Source organism: Sceloporus undulatus, chromosome 1 (genome assembly GCF_019175285.1).
Source record: "Sceloporus undulatus isolate JIND9_A2432 ecotype Alabama chromosome 1, SceUnd_v1.1, whole genome shotgun sequence".
NCBI lineage: Eukaryota > Metazoa > Chordata > Lepidosauria > Squamata > Phrynosomatidae > Sceloporus > Sceloporus undulatus.
This window is the reverse complement of record NC_056522.1, coordinates 284,789,781-284,815,262: the sequence shown is the minus strand read 5'-3', so window position 1 is coordinate 284,815,262 and position 25,482 is coordinate 284,789,781. Positions and strand designations below refer to the sequence as shown.

The window sequence follows — 25,482 nt, the reverse complement described above, 5'->3', positions numbered from 1 at the left end:
GCCAAGCTGCTGCATCTTAGCAGTTTGGGTATATTTCTGGTAGCTTTTGGGCTAAAAGATATCACCCCAAATAAAAACAGGGACTCTGGGGACTTTGAGGGACTCCCATGGGGCTTTCATGTCTGAAAAAAATGGGGTCAGGAGCCACATAATAATAATAATAATAATAATAATAATAATAATAATAATAATATGCATACTATGGGCCACATTTTCCCATCCCTAAGCTAGAGTTTGGGCTTCCCACTGGACCTGTAAATTTGCCATCGATTTAGATGGCAAGGGAGTTGGAGTTTTCCCCATCTAGTCCTATTACCTTGCAGTCTTTCCTCTGTACCTGTTGATACAAGGTGAATATCCAAATATGTTGCACACTGAAGAGAGAGGTCTGGAAGGAAGGGCTGGGCTTGGTCAGCAGAGTGGCATAAGATAAAGTCACCATTTCCTGGAAACTTCTTGAGGCAGCTAGAAATTTAAAGATTCATTGTGGTTGTTATGTGCCTCAGGTCAACCTTGGCTTATGAGTATCCAAAGACAAGATGTTCCTGGTAAGATTTATTCAGAGGAGGTTTGTCACTGCCTTCCTCTTAGGCTGAGAGCATGACTTGTCCAAGGTCACCTAGTGGTTTCCAGGGCTCAACAAGGATAAAAACTCTGGCCTGGAATCCTAGGGTATAGCCATACTGCAGAAATAAAGTTGTTTGATGCTATTTTAACTGTCATGGCTCTATCCTGTGGAATCCTAGGAGGAAAGACTCAGGGAGTTGGGGATGTTTAGCCTGGAGAAGAGAAAGTTAAGAGGTGATATGATAGCCTTGTTTGAATATTTGAAGGGATGTCATATTGAGGAGGGAGCAAGCTTGTTTTCTGCTGCTCCGGAGACTAGGACCCGGAGCAATGGATGCAAGCTGCAGGAAAAAAGATTCCAGCTCAACATTAGGAGGAACTTCCTGACAGTAAGGAACAAACTCCCTCGGAATGTAGTGGAGTCTCCTTCCTTGGAGGTCTTTAAGCAGAGGCTGGATGGCCATCTGTCCCAGGGATGCTTTGATGGAGAGTTCCTGCATAGCAGAATGGGGGTGGACTGGATGGCCTTTAGGGTCTCTTCCAACTCCAGGGCTGCATCCACACTGGAGAAATAAGCAGGTTTGGTACCACTTTAACTCTTTTTTGGCTCAAGGCTATGGAATTCTGGGAGTTGGAGTTTGTTGTGTCACTCGTTTTCGTTTTCTGGAGTTTGTTGTTCCCAGAATTCCATAGCCTTGAACCAGAAAAGAGTTAAAGCAGTCCCAAACCTGGTTATTTCTCCAGTGTGGATGCAGCCCAAATGCACTTCATTGGAGAGCAGCAAATGCTGCTGACCCGGCCTCCCTCGCTCTCTCTCTGTCTCTTTTGCGGGCGCCGGAGCAATCCGATCCGCCTTGCAAACGTGGCGCTCGGGCGGCCTGCCTCGGCCTCCTCCCCCCTCCCTCCCTGTTCTCGCCCAATGGCCGGGGCCCTTGCATCGGAGCCCTCCCGCCCAGGCCCTTCCCTTTGCAAGCGCACTCCTGAGTGGCTGGGGCTGGGGAGCCCTTCGCCTGGCCCAAAGGAGGGCACTCCTCCCCCCCCGAGGCAAGGAAGAGGCAGGGAAGCCAGGCAGGCAGGCAGGGAGGGAGGCCCCACACCCAGAGCCCTGAAGCGCTTTGAGGGGGCTCTGGGCTCAAGGCAGGGGCAGCCTGGCCTCCCAGGTAGGACCCCCAGCAGCAGCGCAGCTGACCTCAGCCTCTCCGCTTTCCAGTCCCTTGCCTTGCCTTCTGCCAGTAGCCACTCCTTGGGTTGGCTTTTGCAACTCAGTATCTGGTCTTTTGGCTTGCCTTCTGCAACTCAGGGTCCCTCCTTTGGGTTTTCTTTTCTGCAACTCAGTGTCACCTCTTTTGCTTTCTTTCTGCAACATAACATCTAGTCCTTTGGCTTGCCTCCTGCAACTCAGGGTCACTCGTTTTCTGCAACTAGGTGTCACTCCTTTTGCTTTCAGTTTGCAACCCAATACCTAGTCCTTTGGCTTACCTTCTACAACCCAGTATCACTCACTTTGCTTTCATTTTGCAACCCAGTGTCACTCCTTTGGCTTTCATTCTGCAACTCAGTGTAATTTCCTTTGCTTTCCTTCTGCAGCCCAGTGGCTAGTCTTTGGCTTTCCTTCTGCAGCCCAATAGCTTGTCCTTTGACTTTCCTTCGGCAACTCAGTGTCCCTCCTTAGGCTGTCCTTCTTCAGCAACACTCCTTCAGCTTTCCTTCTGCAACCCAGTGTCACTCATTTTGCTTCATTCTGCAAACAAGTGTCACTCCCTGGGCTTGCCTTCTGCATCTCAGTGTCACATCCTTTGCTTTCCTTCTGCAATTCAGTACCACTCCTTTGGCTCTTCTTCTGCCACCTCATACCTAGTGCTTTGGCTTTCCTTCAGGCACCCTCCACATTGCAGGCCTCTGCCCCCTCCCCTCCTGTGACCCTCTCAGGAGGAGACCATGGACTCGAAAGAGCTTCACCTCCTCCGCTGCCTCCCAGTGGGGCTGCTGCTGGCGGTGCTGGTGCTTTGCCCCAGTGGTGCCTTGGGGGTCCCCACTTTCAGGAAGGAGAGAGGCATCCACCTGGACCCCGAACTCAGCAACCAGCAGCATGAAGATAACCAGAGCTTCCAGTATGATCATGAGGCCTTCCTGGGCAAAGAAGAAGCCACCACTTTTGATCAGCTCACCCCCGAGGAAAGCAAAGAAAGGCTGGGGTAAGATCAAGCCCCCCTCTCTCGATTGCCATGTAGAAATAGAAGGGGACAAGGCTTCTGCCCCATGAGGGATGGGGATGAGGACAGCAACTCTGAACTGCCCTGGTTACCTCATGGTGGTGATGAAGATACATTCAGAGCAATACAGAGGGCCATTATAATATCCGTTGGGAACAACAATATGTGGCCCTGCTTGGTCTGGTTCTTCTCAATGGACTGCTATAATGTTAGTCAGATTGGCCAGGATGGCAAGTTGGCTGAGTTAAACCACTCTCCAAAGAGGTTTCACTGCTTTATATAGGTGTCTCTTGTCAGACTGTAACTTCAGCCCAAGCCTAGGGAAAATTGCATTAGGATTTCTGACTCTGTGGCAGAGGAATTCTGTAGGGCGGGCGGGAGGAATCCTTCCCTTGAGCTGTTGATAACAACGTGGCAGAGGGGAGGCTCCAGCTGCTCTTGCTCTGGGAAATGGTGTGAAGGGAAAGTGTCATCTGCATCCAACCTGCATCTCTTTTGTCTTCTGCCAGTGTTGTCTGTTTTCAATGGAAGATCGTACAGTTTGGGGACAATTGCTGTGAGAGAGATGATTATGTGTTAATTTCATTTCCAGGAGGGCGGCTGTCTTACACAGAAAGAACAGTCCTGCCATAAGCCAGTCCATTATATTGGACTCTGTTTTCCATCATCCCCAACTAGCATGCCCAGTACCTTTGTGAGTGGAACGGCTGAAGAGAGTAGCCCAACACTTCTGAAGATCATCAGGCTAGGGAAGATTCATTTAGGGTGACATAAATATTTATGAGCCAGAGCTAACCATCAAATGTATAAAAGATTACCCAGGGATTTCAGAGGACCAGAGACAGAAGTTCCAGTGATATTGCTTTGCGAAATCAAACTGAAGCATGGCTTGGTAGCAGGAGTAAAAGATCAGATCAGAACGTGTGTGTCCCATTGTGATGGACTGAAAATGAATGGGTAAATCTGACATTAACAAAACTTGATCATTTTATTCTCTTGGGATGTCCAGTAACAGGTATGAATCCCCCCCCCCAAAAAAAAAACCTCTCAAAGAGAGGCTCTGCTGGATTGGAATGTGTAATGCTGACGTTATCAGATTTGGGCTGAGCAGAAATAGAGAATGGGTCAGCTTCTCTTTTCAGTACAATACTTACTTGTATGTTCTACTTTGCAAAGGAATACACATATATTGACTAGATCTTTTACCTGTATTCTATTTATTCATTATATTTATATCCTACATTTCCCCAGAGGGCTCATGGTTTATCCTCCCATTTTAGCCTCACAGCTGAGAAAATGTGGCAGGCTCAGCATCACTCTGTGCACTTCAAGGCTAAGTGGGAACTTGAACCTGGATCTCCCCAGTCCTTGCGCTCTGACCATTTATACCACCTTAACACTCTTGATGTTTGTGCCCAATGCAGTGTTTGTCCTCTTTTTAGGACAAGGATATCCCTTGCCAGAGCTGGCACCATTGTGAGGCCTAGTGAGGCAAGAATTTTAGACCAGTACCACTCCTCCTCTTCCTTCACCTCCTTTGATTTAAGTGGGGTTGGTTGCCTAGAGGGCTTGCCACACTGTTCTGTCTGGACAGTGGTGCTTTTGCTTCCCTCCTTGAAAGAGGCATGACAGAACTGGGAAAAGTGAACTTCTAAGATGACAACTCCCAGAATCCCCCAGGCAGAGCAACCACTGGGAGTTTTAGTGCAGAAGATCAATTTTTCCAGCTCTGAGGCAGTGTAAATCATCATGCTTCCCAGTTCCATCTTCAACTTAAGACTAGAGTTGCCAGGTGTCATAAGCCACCCTCTGGAATCTGACGAATCAGATACAGAGGAGTCAGATTGCTAGGGGTTCATGGCTCAAGAGCCCTCTCTGAGTCTGAAAACCTGGGGACTGAGACATTTGGGGCACCCATTCTCCAGCAGGATGTGGCAGACTCGAAGAGAGAAGAAGCAGCGTTGTAGGTCTCAGAAGAAACATTGACTGATTCAGTACAAAAAGTGCTGTCCTGGGTCTGATTTAAGAGCTCAGGAGAGTGGACTGTCCCCACATTCCCAAGCCCTACTGCACTCTCCCAGTTCCATGATTTCAGATGGTGTGCGTGCCAACGACATGCATTGTATGCCACATCCCAATGGTGCAGCACACAACGGACGTCACCAGGGTGCTAATGGCACCTTGGCAGCAGCAGAAAAAGGAGCAGCATTTTACAACCCCTTTTTCTGAGCGCATCATTGCCACTACATGTGTTGCCATGGCAGTGATGCAGGGGATAAAGGGGTGGCCTCTGTCCACCCCTTTCCCTCCCATCTGTCCAGCCTCTGTTATTTGCAACATTTATGTCTTGGTGACTGGCAGTACTCGTGCTTTCAAGTGTTCTTCGCTTTGGATTGTCTACAACCAACAACTCTGTCTTGCTTCTTGTTGACATGGATTACTGGCTTCATCTGATGATGTCTGGGCCAACTGGCAACCTTCCTCTTTTTCTTCCCTTCATCTTGCTGGATAACCAGTGACTGACTTGGACTGGATTGACTACCCTACAGCTGTTTGCCTTACAGGCATCTGACTGTCACTTCATTGCTGACTGTAGCACAGAACACCAAAGGGAAAGTTGGCGATAGAATCATGCTGGAGGACCTAGAAATACCTCAAGCTAAAAAAATTAGCACCACTTATTTGTGGTTCTTCTAGTTTCATAGGGATCCTGCTCTCCTAACCCCTAAAATTAAAACACAACACTGCCATCGTTAAAAGTGCTGAAGTCTTCCCTTAAATAGTTAAAAATTATTGAACTACTTGTCATATCAGCACTCATAAAACTAAAGAAACCCCAAGAAATAGCCTCTATAAAACTCTGGGCAAAGAATCATAGAGTTGGAATGGATCATAAGGGCCATGTAGTCCAACCCCTGCCATGCAGGAAAACACAGTTAAACCACTCCCAAGAGACAGTCATCCAGCCTCAGCCTCCAAGGAAGGAAAGTTTGGTGTGGGACAGACCATCCAAAAAGGACGGTCTCCTGGCACACTGATTTGCTCCGTGGGGAATCCGCAGCCTCCAGACCACGAGACTTTCCCACATAGCAAAAAGAACCCGCAAAAAGCGGGTTCTTCTTGCGGCATGATTATGACACTGCAGTGCGCCAACGGCGCACTCGTGACGTCATAATGACGCCGCAATGTGCGGGTGCTAGGCATCTGGCATGTAATGATGGTGGCGACCATCAGTACAGGGTGCCGCCATTTTGATTCCGTCGTCACGTGCAAGGGGCGAGGGGCATCTAGAAGCACAACCCCTCACATGTGACGAGGGCATCCTATTGCGCCCGTCTGGACCGGGCCTTTGTCCCCATCTGTCCAGTTTTTTCTACTCTTGAACACCTCTTACTATCGGGAAGCTCTTCCTAATGTTTAGGTGAAATCTCTTTTCTTGTAATTTGGATCCCTTGGTTAAATTTCCTGTTCAGTAGAATTCTGTGAATTCAGGAGTAGGCAGGCTGCAAATGGCAGTGGCTCTGCCTGAATCTTCACTGCTTTAGTGAAAAGTGTGCAGCCATATCCCTGATCACCTAGAGAGGTCTGGATGCTTTCAAATGCATTTGTTGTCTAGAGCTTGGGAAAGTGCTTTCTTTCTTTTTCTTTGATTACAGCTCCCAGAATCCCCCATCACAGAATGGCATTCTCAGAGTTGAATTCCAAACAGTAATTGTCCCAGGTTCTGTTTCCACCCAGGCAAGGAGTGTGACCTTCAAAGATCATAGAATCATAGAGTTAGAAGAGGGCCAACCTCTCTTACCATGCAGGAACTCACAAAGTATCCCTGGCAGATGCCAAACAGCCTCTGTTAAAAAAAACCCAAAGAAGGAGAATCCACCACACTCCAAGGCTAAGCTGTCAAACAGAGATCAGAAAAGCCCTGTCTTTCAATAAGAAAAGATAGAAATATGTCTGCTTGTCTTCATTCTCCAAAAAACTTGCTTCTGATTATGCCTCTGAGCATCCAGTAAGCCTCTGTCCCTCTCCATCTCTGTGGTGTGTGCTTGCTGTTTCCTGCATTCCCCATTCCCACTGGCTTGTAAAGCGGTTCAAGATGCGGATTCTGGGGCATCGTTCCCATTTGAGCACGCATTCCATCCCCATTGTACTGATTTTGTTCCCATTGGAATTTGGATCTGATCCCCATGTATTCAATGTTTCCTTGGAAAACTCGAATCAGTGGTGGATAAATCAGTTAAAAAAGGGTGCACAGTTTTAGAGGTTTTTCCTGCGCCTCCTGAGTCCAATTTGGGGCAAATGAATGGGAATGACAAGGGTTAAGGGTTAAGCTTTTGATTGCTTAGGCGCGCTGTCGGGTGTACAAACATAGCAAATTGCTATGTTGACCTCCAAATACGGTAAACACATTACGCCCCCCTGCAACCTCCCCCCGCTCCACATGCATAGATCGACGTGTGAGGAAACCCATTGAACACCATTTTTAACTATTATTTTTTCTTTTTTTAACATGCCTGCTTGATCACCCCCCAAACAGCCCAGGGAGCAATGAAGGAGGCAAGGGGACTTGGGGGGATGGAGGCTCCCTTTCCCCTTTCCCAGAGACACTCTAGGAAGACACAGGAGAGTCCGGGAGGCAAAGGGACATGGGGGGAATCGAGGCTCCCTTTCCCAGAAGGAGTCTGGGAAGACATAGGAGAGCCCAGGAGGCAAATGGACATGGGGGGGGGGAATAGAGGCTCCTTCTCCCTTTCCCAGAGGAGAAAAGCACCTAAGTGACTGATTGGCTGTGACGTCAAGCGCTTAGGCACTTGATTGACAGCTGCTTTTTAAAAAAGAGGTTTCGGAAGGGCAGTGGGAATGGGGAGCAAAAAAGTCCGCTTCAAATTACAACCGAGATAATTTCAATGGGAATGAGAACATGGGTCAAAAATTCCCAAGTCCGTTTGCCCCCTTTCGTAATGGGAATGAGGGAGCAGATTTGAATACGACTCAGAAAGAAATCTGAGTCATAATCGCAGCAATATAAGCCACTTTTTTTGCCCAGTGGGAATGGGGCCTAGAACCAGAATGAGCAGCAAATGTTTCCCTGACCACTGGCAATACTTGCCTATCTGGAACATTCATAGGCCACAAAGCAAGGTTTCTCAACCAGGGTTGCACAGAATCCTAGGGTTCCATGAGAGGTTGCTAGGGGTTTTGCAAAAGATTTTGATGGGGGATACTAAACATTTTTGAGCTGTTAAAATTACTTTTTAAAACTGTAGATTAAATAATTTTTATGCAGGGGTTTCTAAAAATTATTTCAAGAATTCCAGGGTAAAGAGGTTGAAAAGACTGGTAGAGCATTGACAGCCCAAGTGCACTGATGCTCAGTGCATTCAAAGGGCATTAAGATTGAACCTGTATGTATCTACTTCTCTTCAACAACTAAAGGACTGTTATCTAATTTATATAAAGATATCATTGAATAAACAGATGGAAAAGGAAATGATTCAAGAATATTGTGGAAGCTAGACTTTTGTATTTTTGTTTCAGAAGCACAGAGTGACAAAATGTGGACAATACCACCTTATAAGTTGATATTAGCTTCATTTGGAGAATGTATATTGAAGACTATTCTTAGATAATGTTTAACATAAAAAAATAGTAATGCTTCATAGTATTGATGACCCATAAATAGCTTATTGCTGTGATCAGCATAGTTAGAAATAATAAGAACATGAAAAACACTGAAAGATTTTGCGTTTCAACACTGTTTGGACTATGTGTGGGGAGTTACTATGAAGGAAAAAGAGACTTGTAGAATCTGAGTGGCTAGAGGAGAATTAAAAACACACATTTGCCACAGTTTGGCCTCCTTTTATTTCATCAATAACTGAGCAAGAATTGTTATGTGGTTCACCATCACATCAATGAACATTTTGAGTTTCATCTTTCAAATATAATTATGCAGTTAAAGGGATCTAATGTTATCATTTGTGGTCTGGGCCAAATTTAAAATCAGTGTTTGTGATGTTTAGTTTACTGTGTTGCTCTGTCTATGCATGTGTGTGAAGTCTTTGTCATTTCCTTTGTTTTCTCTTTCTTTTCTTTTCTGGCTGTACTGATGTGCTTCTATTGTTTATTGTCATAAATAAATAAAAGCAAAAAGGGCAAAGAACAGGGGCACAAATTTTGTGGCCTCCAGAGGTTGTTGGATTGCAGTTCCCAGCAGCCATAATTTTCAGAGTCAGTGGTGAGGAATGCTGGGAGTTGCAGCCCAAAAATATAAAGCAAGGAAGAGTTAGATATGTGTGTGCATGTGGGAGTACAAACCAGCCCTTCCCACAACATCTCTTTTGTGTGCTGGTTCCACAGAAACCTTGCATTTTCAGGTCTGACAGTGTAGAGAGGATTCTAAGTCCATTCAGTTGATCCTGCTTAGATCAGACTTCACACCTTCCCAATGTATGCCATCATGCATTTTGTGAACAAAAGCCCAAGAGAAGCTTATGCTACAGTCAATTTGACAATTCTTTAAAAGCCATGGGACTTGGTTGTTTTTATTAATGATATATGTTCTGTACAGATATCTGTGGCTGTGAATTATGGTGTTTGCAGTCCATCAAATCTGGGGAGGGTGCAACAAATTGGACAAGGCTGTGCTTGTAATTTTCCTCTTAAATTGTGTAACATACACGGAGAAAGATCTGTTAATTCTCTAGTTAGTGACCACACATTCTAGTTCTCCCATGGGACTTGCAGGCTGCAATCCTCAACAAACGTACTTAACTGTGAATAAGCCCCACTGAATTCAGTGAATGTACTTCTGAGCAGACATAATAGATTTGCAATGGGACTTTGGAAAATACTCTATTTCATTCCCTTGGACTTTCCTCTGACACTGTTCTGTGAAGGTGTGTCCAAATGTCAACTCCTGAGTGGGTGCATGAGAAATTATCTTTTTTACCTAAGTTTGTTTACCTGGGGAAATCCTATGCACACCTGTAAATACCACACCCCCAATGTACTTTCATTTGTGGCCATTTTTGAACAAATACACACTGTTTCTGTGCACCAGTTTGTACCTGGAAGCAATGTAACAACCATTTTGTAAACACAGGAATTATTCTGGCAAAGCTGCAGTTGTGTGAACCACAGAAATTTGTGAAAAGGATCCACCTTGATTTCACAAATAATTGCCCTATGTTCTAATTTGTGCAAATGTTCTCCCTATGTATATGTTTTCTCTCAGTTTGGCATAATTCCTAATGCACTTTTCCTAATTCCTAATGCACTTTTCAGCGGCTTGTGTTATGCAGTAAATATAATGTGTAGACTGGTTATTAGAATATATTTGGTTTGTCTTGCGTTTTGGCCTCATGATCCACATGACAAATCTCAGTTTAGACTCCTTTAGCATGGAGTCTAAATTCAAATAAGCAGACTTTTTTCCATCAGAGAGTGGGGCAGAAAATAGACAAACACTTGAGTAGCAGGAAGCAAGAAAAATCAGGATGAGTTTGGAAAAATTGAGATTTACAATCTTTCATACTATCATTTTATTACAAGAAACAGAATGAGAGTTTGCATGCATATTTAGTTTCTGTACAGAAAATTCTTACCTCATGATATATGGGGTTTATGGGAGTTTTTCTCTTGCTGCCTGTGGATTTCCAATTTATGGGGAAAGACAGTTCCACATCTGGATTTAACTCACATGAAAATATAATACCATCAGTGGTATTCAGGAGAGAGTGGCAAGAACAATCAATGTTGGCAATGTGAGCTTCCATGCCTGCCCAGAGATAGCAGATATATAAGAATGATTTCTGCAGCTGGGCAACATCATTGGTTCCTGTCTTTCTGTTCTCCAGTATGAGTTTCTAATTTAACCTACAGTATGTACCTTCTCTCATCTTCAAAACTGAGTAAAAGAGTTGGAATAATTCATTAAAATTACTTTGTGATCACAGGTTTGTTAAAACTGTTGTTGAAAATATAAACATATAAATGCTAGCAACATTGTTTTAGTAAAAAATAATGATTCTTCTAACTTTCATTTTTAATCATTTTAAATTATTGTTTAATTTAATAACGTCACAAGTTAACAGTTTTTTAAAATTTATTTTATAAAATTTCTTTTTCTTCTTATTTATTATTATTATTTTATTTTCTTGTATCTCTCCTTTCTCCCAATATAGGGACACATTATTTTGGTGTTAACTAATTTTTAAAAACAACATAACATTAATGTGTTACCACTTGCCCTAACATGTCCAAGCTTTGGTCACAGTAGGCACCACTCAGGAAGTCTGACCTTTGACATAATGATAAAAGATGTTACAGATCTTTCACCATTGTACCTCAGTAGTCATGTAAAAGATTTACATTCAGAAGGTCCTGGGTTCAAGTTCAACATCTTCAGGTTGGGCTGGAAAAAGTTCTCGCCTCAAAACTGTTCCTGTGTTCTTCTGACCTATAACAATGATTGGGAATCAAGAAAAGTCTTAAGAATTCTTACAAAGGTTCTGATAATCAGCTTACTTTTTCTTTTATAGGAAAATTGTTGATCGAATTGATGATAACAAAGATGGCTTTGTTACAACAGAGGAATTGAAAAACTGGATTAAACGAGTGCAAAAACGCTACATCTTTGAAAATGTAGCAAAGGTCTGGAAGGATTATGACCTCAACAAAGACAATAAAATTTCCTGGGAAGAATACAAACAAGCCACATATGGCTATTACCTAGGTGAGAAAAGTTAAGACACAAGATTTGAATAGGGATGGAAGTAATATTTGATTAAAAAAAAACACTTCAGAAATATGTTTTTGAATGTCAAGAATGAGAGTAATGAGTAATAAGAAGAATCCTTGACTGATGGGAATCTTCATGATTCAGGATTTATCCTGCATAAAATTCATGCATGATTGTTTTGCGGAGGGAAAGAATTTTCTGTGCTGGAAACAGCATTTTCTGCATAGATATATCTTTTTGCAGAGAAAAAAAAAGCTGTTCCTGCACAGAAAATACTGTTGTCAAGGATTTAATCCTATGAAAAATTAGCATGTGATTGTTTTGGAGTGAAAACAGACTTCTCTGTGCTGGAAACAGCTTTTTCTGTTCTCTATGAAGACATATTCTACGTATTTAGAAATATTATTTTCTATTAAGAAAATCCTGTTTCCTGCACAGGAAATGCTGTTTTCTGTGCAAAACAGCCACTTGGGAATTTTGCACAAAATAAATCATCAATTGTGACTAGGCTGCAAAAACTGTGGCTTATGAAGACTTTCTTGAAACAGGAAGAAAATTACTAAAATTTTCTTTTGAATGAATTCAGCAATCAACACTTGTAAATATTGCCTCCCTTTCTCTCTGAGCAAAACTCTCAGTACTTTACTGTAGTGTCCTTCCAGGGAAGAGAGACTATCAGTAGTGACCTCCATGCTAGCAGTTCAGTTTCCTTGTTAGTTGCCATCTTGGGGCTCTTGGAGGCTTGCGTCATTTAGGAGCAAGTTAGCAGTGCTCCCTGTGTTACTTAGCTGTTTGTAGTGCAATGACGCATTGGTAGCTCATTTCATTCTGTGGATTCCCTAGGTTTGAAGGGAAATATTAAACTAAAATATTAAGACCCAGTACTACCTGCACAAAATCAGAGGAAAATAAAACAGAATGGCTGAATGTTCATGTCAGTTCTACTGAGGCTGGGGAAACATGGCACAACTTCTTTAGTTGAATATGGCACTTTCTAGCAATAATTGCTTCTGCCCAGAATGGTTGCTGAAGCCCATTCTTTTATTCTGCCACTCTGCCCCACTCCCTACTTTGTGGCAATTAATTATTATTTGGGGACAACATATCCAGGTTTTCAGCAGGGGAGACAAAAGCACTTTGCTGGGGAATCTCATATGCCTTAGACTTCCAGCAAGGTCACATAAGGAAAACACAACCATCAACAATTCCATAATTCATTCAATGTTGTTCTTCCTGGGAGAGCGAATTTTTAAAAGTGCACCAAAACACTGAGGCACCTGATACATTGTTTCAGTGTGCCTCCTAAAGAGTTTAGCCCCGTCTGCATCATTGCTGGGCAGCCTGGAATATCCTGACTCTGGAAGCTGCCTCAACCTTCCCCAGCATAAAGCCCCCAATTCTGATGGTGGGTCACTGGCCATATATGCAGCCTGCATAGCCTCTGGCATGTCCTTCACCACCATGGATTGTTTCAGAATGAGGTCCCAACAACAGTTACATGACCTGGGGCCTTGTTCTGATCTTAAAATGAACCTCAGATGGCAGTGGCTGACACACCAGATCAGTCGGACATGTTTTAAACAGCCACCTGGCATCAGAACAGAGGGCTCCAGATCTTCCTTTTAAGATCCAGGGAAAGAGAGGTAAAAACCAGTTCTGGTGCTGAGTGGGTTGGCTGTCTTCTGGTCTGCAGACCGAGTGTTGCTGACCTCCCTACCAAGGGGACAGGGGAGGCCATTCTATTTGACCTGTTGCAAACAATATCTTTGTGACTGGAGAGCCCTTGTAAAGTAATTACCTTAGCTGGAGAGCATAGTCAAAAACATATACCTCCCCTCTTGGGATTTTCTTTTCATGGGAAAAATGGTGAGGGAGAAGGAAGAGCTTGCATCTTTAATTGATTGACTAAAAGACTGTACAGAGACCGGCATCAAAGGCTGGCATGGGGGCGGGGTGGGGGGCGTGGCATCTGCATAAGGCATGCCGTGACTCTACCTCCATGCTGGCATGTCCTCTGGGGTATTAGATACTCCTCCTAATTTGGTGTCATCTGCAAATTTGATAAGTATGCTCCCAATTCTGTCATCCAAGTCATTGATAAAGATGTTGAATAACACTGGGCCCAGGACAGAGCCCTGTGGGACCCCATTGGTCACTTCTCTCCAGGATGAAAACGAGCCATTGTTGAGCACCCTTTGGGTTCGTCCAGTCAACCAATTACAAATCCATGTAACAGTTTTGTTGTCTAGCCCACGTTTCACTAGCTTGTTTGCAAGAATGTCATGGGGAACCCTGTCAAAAGCCTTACTGAAATCAAGATATACTATATCCACAGCATTCCCTTCACTTACCAAGCTGGTAATTTTATAAAAAAAAAAAAAAGAGAGAGATTAGATTTGTCTGGGATGATTTCTTTCTCTGAAACCGGTGTTGACTTTTTGGTGGCATTGCTTTCTAGATGTTCACAGACTTTCTGTTTAATGATCTGCTCTAGAATCTTTCCTGGTATTGATGTCAGACTAACTGGACAATAATTGTTGGTGATCCTCTTTTTTTCCCCTTTTGAAGATGGGGACGTTTGCCCTCCTCCAGTCTGCTGGGACTTCTGTTCTCCAGGAGTTTTCAAAGATTATTGCCAATGGCTCCGATATTACATTTGCCAGCTCTTTTAATACCCTTGGATGTAGTTCATCTGGTCCTGGAGACTTAAATTCATTTAGATTAACAAGTTATTCCTCCACTATCTCTTTACTTATTCTGTGCTGAAATTCCCCTATTCTGTCCTCTGCTCCATTATCCTCCATTATCCTCATTTTGAGCACCCTTTTCCTTTTCTGAGAAGACTGAGGCAAAGAAGGTGTTGAGTAATTCTGCCTTTTCTCTGTCCCCTGTTCCCATCTTCTCCACGCAGTGACCCTACCATTTCCTTCTTCTTCCCTTTGCTGCAGACATATCCAAAAAAGCCCTTTTTGTTGTTCTTAACCTTTCTAGCAAGCCTGGGTTCATTCTGCATACAGTATTAGCTTTTCTGACTTTACCCCTACATGTGCTTGCTATTTGTTTGAATTCCTCTTTGGTGATTTCTCAGTTTTCCCATTTCTTATACATGTTCCGTTTAAAACTTAGCTCAGTTGAAAGTTCCTTAGTCATCAATCCTGGTTTCTTGAGACATCTCCCATTTTTCTTCCTCATTGCTACTGTTTCAAATTGTGCCTTCTGTATCTCTCCTTTGAGAAACTCCCATCCATCTTGAACTCCCTTCTCTTTTAGTATTCCTGACCATGGGATCACCCCCAGTATTTCTCTAAGTTTACTAAAATCAGCTTTCCTAAAGTCTAGAATGCGTGTCTGACTATGCCTGGCTTTTCTTTTCCGTTGTATAACAAACTCCAGGAATACATGATCACTCCCACCTTAGGATCCCACCACTTGCACCCCATTAACTAGGTCATCCTTGTTGGTTAGGATCCGATCCAAAATAGCTGATCCCCTTGATGCCTCTTCCACCTTTTGGACAATGAAAATTGTCTCCAAGGCAAGTGACAAATTTGCTAGACCTTGAGGATTTGGCTGAGTTTGACTTCCAGCAAACATTAGGATAGTTGAAGTCACCCATCACTACTACATCTCTCTTTTCTGAATGTGTGGTCATCTGTTCTAGAAAGACATCATCCAATTCCTCCGTCTGACTTGGGGGTCTGTAGTAGACTCCCACCATAACGTCCTTGTTGTTTCCTTCCCCTTTAATTTTTATCCAGATGCTCTCCACCTGGTTTCCATGATTGATGTCCTGGTTCTCTTCACTAATGTAAATGTCCCTGACATGTAAGGCTATTCCTCCTCCTTTCCTGTTTTGCCTATTTCTCTTGAAAAGGTTATACCCTTATTTTCCTACATTCCAATCATGAGACTCATACCACCAGGTTTCAGTGATACCTATTATATCATATTTGCTTGGTTGTACTAGCATATTAGTGAAGTTATTAAAGTAAAGCAATCAAGCACTCTGAAAAAAACTGTGCTTTGTTCTCCTTCTGTTTGTTTCAGTGCATGAAAATGGCAAGAAGAATAGCCCTGTGGTTGTGTGGAAGAGAGTGGGAAGGGTAGATAAAGTAGATAAAGGCCAGAATCTTTTTGAGAAATTCCAGGGGCATTAATGAGACTTAAAACATTGCAACTCTTTTATTATTATTATTTTACTCATTGCAGAGGTTAAAATTTTGTTTCAATTATACAGCAACAAAATCCCCTGACCCACCTCCTAAAGCAGCATAGGCCTCCCCACCCCAAACACGGCCATTTCTGTGTTGTTGGAGGGCAGGGGGACCAGTGAAGATGTGTCTAGCTGTTTTCCTGTAGCTGAGCATGCAGCAGTGACATCATCTGGTGCCTTAGATGTCCTGGTGGATGCCTGACATAGTATGTCTTTGGGAGACTTTGGGATGAAGAGGACTCTAATCCCTGCTCAGGCATAGAAACCCACTGGGTGACCTTGGGAAAATCAGCCTTAGAGGAAGGCAATGGGAAACCTTCTCTGAAAAAAAATCTTGCCAAGAAAACCTTACACCATAACCCAGAGTCATCTTGAAGGCACAAAACTACAATAAAAACAAAATTTCTGCTTTGATCATGATAATGCACATGGTGGACAGGGTGACGCTCTTATGGAGCCTCTTAAATTGGGCATAGCTTAAAGCCTCAGTATATTTCACTTGGTCCCTGCATGTTATCTGTGGATGACACTTGGCCCTTTGCATCACCTGCTACTTCTGTTTATCTCCCTTATTGTGATTATTCTGGTTGTCTAGAAAATCAAGCAGAGTTCCAAGATGCAACAGAGCAGCACAGTTTTAAGAAAATGCTACCTAGAGATGAAAGAAGATTCAAAAGAGCTGACCTGGATGGAGACCTGGAAACCACTCGGGAGGAGTTCACAGCGTTCCTTCACCCGGAGGAGTTTGAGCATATGAAAGACATTGTTGTTCTAGTAAGCGAGAGCGAAACCAATCTCAGTCTTTTGGTTTTCTGTACACTAATCAGACCTGCAAGATAACATCCTTATCTTTTCCAGAACAGGTTCCTAGATCATGATAATGATGAAAGGAAAAAAACAATTTAGGGAATCTGGCTTCAGTTATTTACGTAGGTGGGCTGTTTGATGACCTCATTATCATATACTATTGAACAATACCCTTTGAATTGCTGGAGAGTTTTGAGTCTGGGTGACAGGAACATTCACAGATGTTTCATGTGCCAGTGCACACTGCTATTACAATATACTGGTTGTAGTTGGGACTGGAACAGTGTGATAATTAGACTTATCACTGCATTTCTGTTGCACTTAGGTTTGGTGAAGTCTTTCATCCTCCTTTCTAGATTATGTTACAGACACAGGCTCATTCTAGTGGTCCATATAATTGGGCATACGAGGCCATCTATGGGCCCTGTTTTCCCTTTGCCAGTCTTTCTCTGTCCCCTAAATGTTCCCTAGTAGGACACAACTGTGTTACATTGTGGTTTCATAATAGAGCTTTAAAAATGTTTGCCAAGACTACAACTCCAAGGACTCCCCTGCCACCATTCACCAGCTGGTGTCATGCTGACTAGGAGACTCTAGGAGCAGTGGTCTAAGGAAGTAACATTTCCAGGATTCTTTGTGAGAACCCAAAGGGCTAGCTTATACAGAATCAGAGTCTTTCTCTCTTACTGTAGACTGATTGGCAGCAGGGGTTCAAGCAGGAGTCTTTTCCAGCTCTTTCTGAAGATGTTGAAGACTGAATCTGGGACCCATGAACTAAAGTCCTCCCTTAACCATGGGGATTGTGCACACCCTGATTAAGAAAACTGCTTAAAATTGTTTAATTCTGGACTTTTAAAAAAATAGATTTTAAAATAGTTAATATAGTTAAAATAGATTTTAAAATGGAGAATAGTTAGAATGATAGAGTTGGAATCATAGAGTTGGAAGAGACCACAGGGGCCATCCAGACCAATCCCCTGCCATGCAGGAACTCACAATCAAATCACATCCAACAGATGGCCATCCAGTCTCTGCTTAAAGACCAGAAAGACTCCACCACACTTCAAGGTAGTATGTTCCACTGTCAAACAGCTCTTATTGTCAGGAAGTCCCTCATAATGTTGAGGTGGAATCTCTTTTCCTGTAGTTTGCATCCATTGTTCCAGGTCCTATTCCCTGTAGCTGCAGAAAACAAGCTTGCTCCAGCCTCAATATGACATCCCTTCAAATATTTAAACTTGGCTATCATGTCACCTCTTAACCTTTTCTTTCCTGGACTAAACATACCCATATGAGATAATAAGGTATTGTGCAGTATATATGTATTTTTCTGTACAGATGTCTTTATATCTAAATCCATATATTAGTGATGATGATGGTGGTGGTGATGATAGGGGGTGTGGGTGTGGGTGTAGTCAAATGACAGCTTGGAATGGAATGGCTCTTTAATAAAAGTTGGGGAAATTATAGATCTTACTTATGTCAGCTTTCTTCCTAATTGTAACAGGAAACTCTAGAAGATATAGACAAAAATGAAGATGGATTTGTAGATCAAGATGAATATATTGGTAAGTCATGTCATGGGGATTTCTACATTTATCATATTAAAAAAAATCTTGCAGCATAACTTGGACAATCTCTTTCCCAGGCAGAGAATTCACACCTGGTTCTGTCTCACATCAAAGTCTGCCTGATAATCTATACCAAACTATGTAATCAATAGCCCATATACAATGTAATCAGTTGTGCATCTCAGGTCTGTGCAGTCAGTCTTCTGTATGCACAGATTCTTCATCCACAGATTCAAGCAGCCACATCTTGAAAATATTTTTTAAAAGTATAAATTCCAAAAAGCAAATCTTGATTGTGCCATTTTATATAAGGGACACCATTTTACTATGGCATTGTATTTAATGGGACTTGAGCATCCACAGATTTTAGTATCCATGGGGGCTCCTGGAACCAAACCCAATGGCCCATTGTACTAACTTAAGCCTACTCAGTGAGCCCAGAGGAAAGATAGGCATGCTTGGGCGGAGTATGGTCTTGTTCTTTTCCCTAAGCCACTGTGTTATAGTGCTTATAGTGATTCCTTGGAAATTTTGGGGTCTAGGTTCAAATATCCAATGAGCCATGAAATTTATTGGGTGACATTCAGCCAGCTACTCTCTTCTCAGCCTGACCTACATCATAGGGATATTTTTTGGATGAACTTTAGAAGAGAGACATTTACACTGCCTTGAACCCATTAGAGGAAAAGCAATATACAAATATTGCTAATAAACTGATAACACAAAAAAAGCTCTTACATCCTTATAATTTAGCTTCACTAATCTGAAAAATCTGAGATACATTTTTAAAAGTTCCCTATCTTTGAAAGTAATAATAAAATTTATTTGTATCTTCCCGCCTCTCCCGATTGGATCGAGGCGGGATCACAGCAGAGTTTAAAAATACAATTACAGCATTAGAATATTATTACCAAACAAGTTAAAAACCAGGATTAAAAACATAAAATCAACAATTGTGGGGTCAGATGCTCTCGTACCATACAGAACAGTCTAATTCATAGAAGGTCAGGTGGGTATGCATGTTGAAAGAGCTCTGTCTTGGCCACCTTCCTGAAAGTTTCCAGGGATGTAGCAAGATGGATCTCCTCTGGAAATCCATTCCATAGTCTAGGGGCAGCTATACTAAATGTTTTTTGGGAAGTAGAAACATATTTAGATGCTGGTACCTCTAACAATTTCTTCCCATTTGTTCTAAGAGTGCAGGGCGGATTGTATAGGGAGATGCGTTCCCGTATGGAACTTGGGCCCAAGCTATGTAGGGCTTTAAAGGTAATAAACAACCAAAAGAGAAGATGAAGTTGATATTTCCTTATCTTTCATTCTTCTACTATTTTAAAAACCACAGAGTGAGCAGTGGATAGAATGTCAGACTGTTGTTGAGTGCCTTCAAGTCATTTCTGAGTTATGACAACTGTAAGGCGACAGTATCACAGGATTTTTTTTGAAAGAAATTGTTCAGAAGGGGTTTGCACTTGTCTTCCTATGAGGCTAAGGATGTGTGACTTGCCTAAGATTTTGGAGGTTTCCATGGCTGAGTGGGGATTTGAACTCTGGTTTTCTATTGTCCTAGTCTAACACTCAAACCACTACACCATGCTGACTCTCATGAAACTAGGAGTAGGAAATATTAGAGAGAATGTCAGCCTCAGAGCAGTAAAACCCATGTCAAATACCAATCCACCCACAAAGATCTCTGGATGACTTAGACCTATCTCTTTCCCTAAGCCTAATTTGCTCCCTGGTTTTGTTTTGTTTGGGGCTTTTGCTTGTTTTGCTTTGCTTGTGAAGCAAAATGCTTATGCATCTCCTCCCGCCTCCCACCATTCTGTTGCCTAAATCTAGGGGCTTTTCACGCAGCACAATTATTGCGTTGTATTTTCAGTTTAACATCCTCTGGAATCCTGGAGTTCGGTGAAGCACTTGGGCTGTTTGGCTAAGACTTGTAAATGCCCACCCTAAAGTGTAAACCCCAGAATTCCATAGGATGTTGCCATGGTAGTCAAAAAGTATAATCTTAGTACTATAATTGTGGTATAAAAGATTCCCTGCAGTTTCCTGGGATTTTTTTTTTAAGAAAGGGGGGGGGGTTGTTTTAAGAATGAAATGTTTGACTGATTTTGTCCCATTTACTTTTAGAAGACATGTCTCAAGATGGTCAAAAGATGGCAGTTTTATTTGTAAAAAGTGCTGTTTGCTAAAAATGCCAATTTTTACTAATGGGCTTTTAAAACTAACTAAACAGCCATCTTTTGAGCGGTATCTCTCATTTCTTCTGTAGTTTTCATTGGCTGTTCCCCAATTTCTCCTTATTTTACATTTACCTTTGGACTACTGCTAACAATTTTCATTTGGCCCCATTGTTCCTCCATTTTTCATCATGGAAGTGCATGCCTTCAGAGAGACAGTTCTGTCAAGCCTCTGTATTGCAAAAAGTGGAATGTTCTGAATGCATAACAATGAAATGTGCCCCTGCTGATCTTCTAGTGTTCTTGCATATCCAAAGCACCACTGGCATTTCCTGCAGAGTGCTTGATGTTCAGTATTAAGCAGTTAAAAGGAGAGTTAATTAAGAAGCACTTCTCCTGCATGGAGACCTCTTTTTTAAAAAAGCCTTTCTAAAAGCCATCCAGTCTCATATAGCTGGTTTTTGTTTCCTTAAGTTTCCCTGTGCCTTTTTATTCCCTCTCCCACTCTTGCTTGCTTGATTCTGATGTTATCCACACAGACACTTGCTGGCAGAGACAAGATGCAGTATTGCTCTGGGTCCTTTTTTCTCCCAAACTTCTGAACCTAGCATAAAAGATTTTGATTGCATCTTAAGAGAAGATCTTGAAAGAGCTCTGAGTCTCCTGTCTTCTCCAGTCTTAGAAGAAACTCATAGGGTGAGAGGCATTTAGGGCCAAAGTTCTCCTTGAAATATTTCTCTTTCAGACAAAATAAATGGTAAAAGGTGATAAAACAACACGCTTGATCAAAATATTGCATAGATATCACAGCAAATACAGCTTCAGTAGCAGAGACACAAATAGAGATATAAAAAAATGTGCAACATATGAAAGAGGCAAAGAGAATAGTGGGAGACCCTTTTTGCACTGAGAAGCATAATTATTCTTTCATAAAGGTTACAGAAAGAATATTGTTTTGTTTGCAGTTTTATATATTAAATTAGTAGATTATGATCTAGTGCAAGGGTGTAATAATTGGATTCAGTGCCACCTCTTTTTTGTATTAATTTGCAGTGGGAGAGCCAGCCAGGTATCCCTAAGATAGATCTCCAAATGTACCAGATACCACTAATGTTTGCTAGTCCATTAGTGGCATAGTGGTTTGACCCTTGATTGCCATAAAAAATTACTTGTCAGAAGTCAGAAATAACTTGAAGGCACACAACAGCAACCACAACAGTCCCTTAGTCTTATTAAATTGAAGAAATAAGCCAACAACAAACCCTCCAAGCCCATGTAATTTATTTATTAACCCACCTGCCCATATAAAATATTTACATCAAGTCATTTGTGGGAAAGCATACAAACAGTAATGAATAAGCTTTGCTACAGAAACTAAGGTGCTGTACAGACTGACATTTTACGCCGGCCTAAGGGCAGAGTGGGGGCATGGTGTCCGCACAACGCATGTCTCGATGCTGCCCTGATACTGCCATCTCATCGTGCGTCTGACCACATGGCAGCCAGTGTCACAGCGCTCCTTTGGTGCTGTGTCCAGATGGCACAGCGGCAAAAGAAGCACCAGAAGGTGCCACCACGGGGGCAAAAGCACCTTTTTCCCGGCGCGAAAAGGAGTGGCATTTTGCCATTCTTTTTAGTGTCGGGGAAAGGCCGGATCAGGGCCGTGGCAGCTACATGCTGCGGCCTTGACCCTGTGCTGAAAGGGGCGGCAGCAGGTCACTCCAAAGAGACGGTCTGCTTAGCCCCAAACTTACTGTGTTTGCTCATCTGATGGTAATTCTCCTTTAATATATGGGAGTAGTGGTTTTCAAGCAGAACTTAATTGCTGAGGTTCTAGATTGGGAAGGCTGGCAATGTAGCTTTACTTCCTTAGAGTCCTCTGGCTTGGCCATTCTTTCCGATTGTTCTTTAATTTTCATTATGTCTGCATTAGACAGTTCAGTGCTACACAAGATGCCAGGCTCACTTTCCTCTTGTTCCTTAATTTCATTTGTAGAAGTAGCACTGGAAGCTGCCGTATCACAGACACTTGGGCAGCATTGTTTAGAAGAGTTCATTCCAGGTTCCATCTTAAAAAATGAAATTAAATCTTGTTCTGGTTGATCTTGATAAGGCAGTGGAACAAATCTTAGTTGCTAGGCCATGATGGTGATAGAAGAGGATCAAAGCTACTAAAATGGAGTTATGATTCATAGGTAATTCCCAGCATATTTCAGCTGTCTTCCTCAGGAGAATTTATTCATCAGTTAGATAGAAAATAGCATCTCCTAATATGCCACACACAAAGAATTGTATCTCCAGATCTGATACATTAAAAATTACCCAGTAGATTATAATTGTACCTTATTGGTATTGCCTCTTGCAACTTCCCTGCTATTGGTGCAGCCTACTTTTCTTGTCGTGGAAATGACATAATTGATTCAAGCATCAAATGTAGCTGATAGGGAAGAATGTGACTTATAGCATCAGTGTGTAATATTTATTCTTGCCTTCGTGTGTGGAGGGAGGTTGTCCTACTTAAAGCAGTAAAAGCAGTGAGAATAGCAAAATGTGTCATGAAGATGAAGCTTCTGCCCAAAAAACAGTGAGAGAGAAAATGAGCATGCAGTTCAGTATTATGAGAGCATTTGGTATGAAGTCCTACCCTTCTATCAGCCTCTTTTCTCAGAAACTTCAGTAGTGTTGACTATAATTGTAATTGGTATGTCCCTTCAAGTCATCGTCAATGCATGGCAACCCAACTTATCACAGGATTTGGCATAATGCAAAGTTGACTTCTAAGCAAGAATTTGTAACAGATTCAGGAATGAAAACTGGTTTGCATAACCATGAATAATGCTGATGTAGATACAGAATTCAACCATGTGAAAAGGGGTGGGAAGAAGTGCAGTTGGGAGAATGGAGTCCCATGATCCATTTTCAGTCCCTTATTCACAGTGAAGGGATGGCTTGTGTTGTTTTCATGGGTCCTAAATGTGGACATTTCTCTTCACTTTGTTTTCAAACCTAGTTATGTACATAGAGTCTTCTCTTTATAAGTTCCTATAAAGACATACAGAGAAGACATAGAGAGAAACATAAAGAGAAGATTTACAGTTTTCTTTTTGTAACTACTTGAGCTTCCTCAACCACTATAAAATTGGAAAGTTCTCTTTCCCCAAGCTAGTTTAACTAGTGGCTGATATTGTTCTCTTCTGTAGGATATGTTATGCTCCTGATGATAATAACTGTTCCAGAAGTTTTGGATTCTGGAGCTTTTGGACTGTGAAGAGGAAAAGTATAAAAGGATCACATAGCAACCTGAGGACCTAACAGTTGACTGATCCTTTTGTAATTCTTTTAAATTAATTTTGTGTGACTTGGGCCCATTCTGGATGGGCGTATAGTATGTCCCCAGGACGTACTAGGGTTAGGAAGGGGCGTCACTTCCTGACGCCCCTAACCCTAGTACGTACTGGGTATGTACAAAATGGCAGCGCCCATTCCACACGGGTGCTGCCATCTTGATGTAGCGGATGCATAGCGTCCGCACGTCGTGTCCCGGATGTGACTAGTGCCTCACGGCGTCACATCCAGGGCGCAAAAAGAAGTGCCATTTGGGGCTTCTTTTTGCTCCGCGAGGGAGCCGTGTGGTTTGGCTGCTGCGGCTCCCTCGCGGAGCAACCGGAGGCGCTGGCAGACCGCCGCTTTTAGGCAGTCTGTAACGCGCCTTGGTCACCTTTTTTATTCCTTAACTTGTGATTGTGGGATTTTTTAAAAGTACAAATTCCAGTATTCCCTTAGTCAGCATAGCCAGTGGGCAACTGTAGCCAAAGAAGTAACTTCTCCAAGCTCTGATCTTTCCTCTGCTGTAATGGAAATTAAATAATAATTTTGAAATATGATGCCACTTCTTGCCCTCAGCTGATATGTTTGCCCATGAAGATGGTGGTCCAGAGCCTGACTGGGTAATAACAGAACGAGAGCAGTTTGCAGATTTTCGAGATCTGAACAAGGATGGGAAGATGGATAAAGAGGAAATTCGGCACTGGATTCTCCCACAGGACTATGATCATGCACAGGCTGAAGCAAGGCACTTAGTCTATGAATCAGATGTGGACAAGGTACTTAGTTCTGTCACAGATTTTGTATGTGCTAGATAGTTGGTTTGACTGGTTTTGTTGCTACATAATGGCAGCCTACCAAGAATCAAGTCTTAATGACTCTAAAAATGGTATTAACATGGGAGCATTAATGCCAAGTAGCTAATCATTCAGAAACTACATGAAAAATAAGCTATACAGTAGTTGAAGTCAAAGACATTCTGGTGTTAGATCTAAATAAGTGTTACAATACTAATCAAAAGGCACATTTTGATATAACATAAAGGGCTTAATACAGGTTAGGACACTTGCCATTAGGCCGGCAGAAGGGGTTTCCCTACCTGTCCTTTCTTGTGGCAGCATCTCCAGGGGGTTGGCAGATTCTACTGTATGGTGTTAATAGTGGGAAGAGGGGGAAGCCCCCAAAAATCAGATGCATGCACTTTCAGTCAGTATAAGGCGGATCCTGGATCCAACCCAAAGAGTTTTTAGATTACCCTGTTGTAGTGTAAGTCTAGCTTATGCTTTCTGAGTACAGCACCTCCTCCCTTTTGGGACCACAGTTAGTGATTCTATGTAGGGTCATGTAACCCTCTTTTTGTTTTTGTTATTAGACACAGTATTGAAGCCCTTTTCATAGAGACTAGATATTTTGCAATTCTTTTCACGAGTTTACTTTTTCACCCCCCAGGATCAGAGGTTAACCAAAGAAGAGATTCTAGACAACTGGAATATGTTTGTTGGAAGCCAAGCTACAAATTACGGGGAAGACCTCACAAAAAACCATGATGAGCTATGATATTCTTTGAAGGCAAATGCATCAGAGACTTGAGTCTGGTTTTTCTGTATATGACCAAAATAACAGTGTTATTTTGGCAGGCTGGTTTTGCACCATTATCTTTTGTTTTGTTTTGTTTTTAAAGAAACCAGTTCTGTTGAATGTAGTAGTTACCACTTTCCCCCCAAAACACTGCACATTTTTATGACAGCTTTCATTATCAATGATAGCTTGATATTCTCTCACCTCAATCTTAAATGTGCAACTCTTGCTGAAATCAGTGGAACCTGACTAAACAGTAAAATGGGCTTAGTCTCTCATG

General features: G+C 42.3%; 1 protein-coding gene across 1 annotated transcript; it reads left to right on the top strand.

Annotated features, from left to right (window-relative positions):
- The first annotated feature begins 1,616 nt into the window (after window positions 1–1,616).
- On the top strand, window positions 1,617–25,480 carry RCN1 (reticulocalbin 1). The gene is made up of 7 exons (XM_042445553.1): window positions 1,617–1,727; window positions 2,445–2,762; window positions 11,324–11,517; window positions 16,332–16,510; window positions 18,051–18,111; window positions 24,204–24,403; window positions 25,074–25,480. Exons 2-7 carry the CDS (start codon window positions 2,506–2,508, stop codon window positions 25,179–25,181), a joined length of 999 nt encoding a protein of 332 aa, XP_042301487.1. The 5' UTR covers window positions 1,617–1,727; window positions 2,445–2,505; the 3' UTR covers window positions 25,182–25,480.
- The last annotated feature ends 2 nt before the right edge of the window (window positions 25,481–25,482 follow it).

What these genes read in the sequence shown, in the direction of transcription:
- RCN1 (XM_042445553.1), top strand. Translation starts at nt 2,506, where the DNA reads ATGGACTCGAAAGAGCTTCACCTCCTCCGCTGCCTCCCAGTGGGGCTG. An exon ending in GAAAGCAAAGAAAGGCTGGG is followed by an intron (nt 2,763 to 11,323) that starts GTAAGATCAAGC and finishes TTTCTTTTATAG; the next exon opens with GAAAATTGTTGATCGAATTG. An exon ending in CACATATGGCTATTACCTAG is followed by an intron (nt 11,518 to 16,331) that starts GTGAGAAAAGTT and finishes CTGGTTGTCTAG; the next exon opens with AAAATCAAGCAGAGTTCCAA.